This window comes from Neolamprologus brichardi, chromosome 7 (assembly GCF_056152115.1).
Source record: "Neolamprologus brichardi isolate AB-2024 chromosome 7, ASM5615211v1, whole genome shotgun sequence".
NCBI lineage: Eukaryota > Metazoa > Chordata > Actinopteri > Cichliformes > Cichlidae > Neolamprologus > Neolamprologus brichardi.
The window spans coordinates 32,206,113-32,211,259 of record NC_142110.1 but is presented as its reverse complement, the minus strand read 5'-3'; the positions used below and the strand labels follow the sequence as shown (position 1 = coordinate 32,211,259).

Here is a 5,147-nt window from a genome sequence, read left to right as displayed (position 1 = left end):
ATGTTTAACCACCTCAGAGCTCGAAGCAGGAGTTTATTCTCCAGCTACAAGCCCGGCAGCCGGACCCAAGAGGTCAAAGAAACGGTGGAACATCTGGACCTGATCAGCGCCTTCATTAAACCATGGAACTCCATGCAGGTCAGTCACTCGGTCCATTTGGGATTTGTTTGATTTGATGGAGCTATTTTTAAAAAACACATTTGAGCTATACCTTTGGATTTTGGTTATTTTTTGTTCAGATTCATCAAGTTCAGTGAGGCTGAGACAGCTTCCATGGTTTTACGGCCGTTGTGTTTTTTCAGCATTGAACCACATTCTAGTGCTCAAGCTAAGACTCTCAAATATAAGATCAAGTAGGATGCATGGATGGATAGATATGGAGAGGTAAATGGGTACTTTATTGATGCCACAGGGGAACTTGTCGTCTCACAGCAGAACGGTAATGAATAAAAATAGTACAGGCTACTATAAGCAACAAATCAACAGCAACATTAAAGTAAAACTGGAACTTAAATGTGATGTGGAGCTCTTCAGTGAAATCTTTGGCAAGGATGCCAAGCAGGAAGTGGAATTGGACTTAGTATTCCATCTGCACTGTGTTTTCCTCAAATCCACAGCCAGTTCAGAATCTGCTATTTAAATTTGCTGAAGTACTCAGAGCAAACTCCACGCAGAAGACTGTAGATGACTAGGTGAACTGGGAACCATCTTGCTATGATGTGAGACAGAAATGCAATTTAGTGAACCACCATGCCACTTATTTTTCTCATAAGTTTGGAAAGTCATCTGTCACGGCAACCAATAAGGTAAAAATTACACAAAAGGTTTGGTGTAGAGTAGCATTCACCTAATTGGAACTGTGATGAGCAAAAACAAATCTACTATTTTACTACGATCATATCTAAGCTGATATTTTTCAGTTTTTCTGTTCATTTTGTGTTTTGTTATATTTTGAAGGACCTTGGCAGAGACATCTACGATATTTATGCCGAGTATGAAAACGAGGAGGTGGAGGATCGATTGCCAGTGTCTCCCTCCCGCCTGCTGAATTCTCCAACCAAACACTTCATTCTCAACATCAATGTTGGAGGAACGGTAACTCCACTTAACTTTTGCATAACTGCTAATATTTTTATTTTACTGTTAGAAGGACTGAACCTGACACTTATTAACAAGCAGCAGAGGTGGCACTCATACGTCATTATCAGACTGTGAGCTGCATATCTGTCACAGCCGTCTTGCTCAGATGTTACTGCTGACCCCGTGGAATCAGTGGTTCTGATCCAATCCCATAGAAACTTACAGATTCAGGAGGTCTCCTCTGAGTTCACTCTGACTTTTTCCAGTAACTACCCAAAGCTCGCAGTCATCAGAGAGTGTTAAAACCAAAGACTGTATATAAAAGATGGATGTAGCCCCCATGATATCATCCACTGGTTTTCAAATCTGCATTTTGAAGTCTCATCCTTAGTCTTTGGGCCACCAGTGGAGTGCTGTGTTATCAGCAGATTACAGCACACAGTAGAGCATCAGACAAATAAAATACTAGGATTTTTATTGACTAGAACAACGGCGTCTGTGGGGATGGGACTCCCTGTAAGTGTTCACTAGAGAAAATTTGGTTGGAAAGTTGAAGAGCTGCAAATATCGCCACCTACAGGCCACCAAACAAAGCTACTATAAGTTTTACAATTGCGCTAGTTGTGAGCAATGAATAAAAACTGGATTTTTTAAACTGGTTTTGTACATTGCATGTTTTTTGTGATATTAGCATTTTGTAATTGTAATGAAATTTTTTTCCATGTTTTTTCAAATGTCTATGCTAAAGAGAAGAGATTAATTCTTTTTATTTCTCAGGTGTATCACCTACCTTACAGGTTAGCCGCCAGGTATCCGAAGACTCGGATCGGTCGCTTGGCCACATACACAGACCATAGCAGGAAGCTGGACCTCTGCGATGACTACGTCGTCCAGCGCAACGAGTTCTTCTTTGACCGCGACCCAACAATTTTCCACAACATCTTTAATTTCTACAGGTGACATAAAACACGTGAGGTTATAAGTCAACACAGGGACACTCCTTTGTGATATCTCGGAATGATCATGGATGCTGTTTTCTTGTCTCTTTCCTCTCTGTCAGAACTGGAGTGTTGTGGATTAAAGACGAGCTGTGTCCCCGAAACTTCCTGGAGGAGATAAACTACTGGGGGGTCAGAATCAAAAACAGCCAGCGCTGCTGCCGCATCTCCTTTGAAGAGAGGCAGGACGAGCTGAACGAGCAGCTGAAAATACAGAAGCAGCTGATTACAGAGATGGGTGATCTGGTGAGTAATGTCACACTTTTTGTGCATTTTTACTTAAATTGTGTGTAATAAATAAACATTTACATTATTGTGCTCAAGTTCACCTCAGTTGAACAGACTTAAAAAACCTTTGCATGATTCACAGTATTTATCTTATACCACACCATAGTGCAGGCGCTCAGTTCACCATCTGTCTGAAACAACCTTTATAGCTCCCTGTCTCTTTTCTTTAAACCAGTTTTCTTGTAATTAGCTGACCCTCATAAATAAATATTTTGAATTACAGGTGGGTGGGGCTTTTTTCATGGATGCTAAATGTTAGAGGACCAAATAGGAAACATATCTTTTATGTGCTGCGTTTTATAAAAGTTCTCAAAAATAAGTGCAAGATCTCATGTCAGGATCCCTCATGTTTATCTTGTGACCCTTTTGGGATTTCCGTCTTCAAATGTAACACACACACATATACGTGGCCATGGATTTTTATTTGCAGCCCTCACAGCCTAGAAAACTTAGACCCTTCTCCGTAAGAAGTGGATAATCCACAGGACACAGGAGGCAGTTTGTAATCAGTGACTTTATTTATTTTACCACCGGTTCGACTCCATATGTTTAACAGTGCTGCAAAATAAAATGTCACGGGTTCATCACCTACTGCTGCCTCATTGGTTCAGCAGTTATTTTTTTTAACTCTGATTTGGCAGTAATCTGCTGGCTGACTCTGAGTCTGTTTGACCTACATTATAAATCAGCGCTCTGCTCTGCTGTCTTGACAGATGGGGAGAAGAGAATAAGCTTTTCCTTGGCACAGATTTATACAGATGTTTCCATTACAGTTTGCTGTGCCCGTTTTTTACTTTAATTCAAGCGCGTTTCATCTTTGTGACTTGTCCTGACATTTCATTCGTCTAGTTTTATCCTCAATGAAAAATAAGATGTTTTTATACTGCCTATTTTTCTGGTTGTTTCTAGTGAGCATCAAGTTTGACTCCCCTCTAAAAAACAAACAAAAAATGCTGTTTGTATCCTGTTGCTCATGCATTTCCATCCTGCAGGTAGAAACCGAGGAGAATGAGGTGTTATTTAACAGCATGGCCTTTGGGCAGACCCGGAGGAAAATCTGGAACCTAATGGAGATGCCATTCTCCTCGATCACAGCCAAGCTTGTGGCAGTCGCATCCTCCATGTTTGTGCTGGTGTCGCTGGTCGCCATGACCCTCAACACCGTTGAGGAGATGCAGTACAAGGTGTCTATAACACTAAAACCATGACTGATCCTTTATTGTTTCAGAACAGAAGCTTTATCTTTATATTCTCTGTTCTAGACACCATCAGGTGAGCCCAGCGGCAGGTTCTACGGCGAGTACGTCGAGACGTTATGCATCAGCTTTTTCACCCTGGAGTACCTGCTGCGCCTGATCTCCACCCCTGACCTGAAATGTTTTGGACGCAGCATGCTGAACACAGTTGATCTGATCGCTATCCTGCCACACTACTTGCAGATGATCTTGGAATGCTTTGAAGACAAGGACATCCATGTGCACTCTGGAGACATTGAGACAGTAGCACGTGTCGGGAAGGTAAAGAAAAGGCGGGAGAGTTGTTGTTGTTAAACTTTAAATATGGTGGTCTTATCCATGTTTAGTAGTGTTTTTTCCCCTCTCTGTAGGTTGGGCAGGTTCTGAGGATAATGCGTCTGATGAGAATCTTCAGGATCTTGAAGTTGGCTCGTCACTCAACGGGCCTCAGAGCCTTTGGCTTCACGCTAAGACAGTGCTACCAGCAGGTCAGGGTTTATCTGCAGGTTGAGAGAAATATGAAGAAAGTGTTTAACTAAATGCTGAAATTGCTCTAAAATATCTCTCCAGGTGGGATGTTTGCTGCTCTTTATTGGCATGGGAATCTTCATGTTTTCAGCCATGGTGTACACAGTGGAGCATGATGGCTACAACACCAACTTCACCTCCATGCCACACGCATGGTGGTGGGCTGCTGTGAGTCGACACACAATTACACCAACAATTTTTGTTAAGTACACTTGCTCAACTGCTCATTAATGCAAATAAGTGGTGGAACAGGAGAGTTGCATCAGGAATGTAAGTCCAACAAATCTAATGCTATCATGTTAATATGGACCAAAATCTCTGAGGAATGTTTCCAGCAACTTGTTGAATCTTTGCCAATTAAGACAAGCAAGGTGTACCAGTAAATGTACTGTTGCCTCTTGGCATCTGTTAATGTCTGTGTTTCTGGACATGAAACCCCTATTTATGACTTTTAACTCATATCCACTGATTCAACGTACACGAAATGAAGATCTTACACTTCATTTTAGAACCAGTGTTTTACATAACACATAACAATGTATACAAGTAAGTGTTTGTGTGGTGGGACAAAAAAGAAAGATATGTTTCAGTAAATCCTACCTAAGATCCTTCAATCTCTGTCTACCTTTGCATCTTTAGTTATTGTCTCTTTCACCCCTCAGGTGAGTATTTCCACAGTGGGCTATGGCGACATGTACCCAGAGACCAACCTTGGACGTATCTTTGCCTTCGCCTGCATCTCCTTTGGCATCATTCTCAATGGCATGCCCATCTCCGTCCTCTACAACAAATTCTCTGATTATTACACCAAGCTCAAGGCCCATGAGTACACTGCTGTGACCAAGGCTCGTGGGAAGGTGGGCTTTGCCAGGAGGGCAGCAAAGAAGTTCTCAGAGTTCTGCGATGACACCATTCACCAAAAGTGATGACAGTAGCTTGTAGAAGTTTTAAGAGAAGAATTACAAACATGTGTTTGTGACATGTGTGACAGGTTCCTGATCACACATACTGCAGACAG

General features: G+C 41.8%; 1 protein-coding gene across 1 annotated transcript; it reads left to right on the top strand.

Annotated features, from left to right (window-relative positions):
• On the top strand, positions 1-5,147 carry kcnv2a (potassium channel, subfamily V, member 2a). Its single transcript, XM_006803537.2, has 9 exons — positions 1-138; positions 958-1,095; positions 1,858-2,036; positions 2,141-2,324; positions 3,359-3,550; positions 3,629-3,883; positions 3,973-4,089; positions 4,172-4,297; positions 4,792-5,147. The coding sequence occupies exons 1-9, from the start codon at positions 1-3 to the stop codon at positions 5,053-5,055; spliced, it is 1,593 nt and encodes a 530-aa protein (XP_006803600.1). The 3' UTR covers positions 5,056-5,147.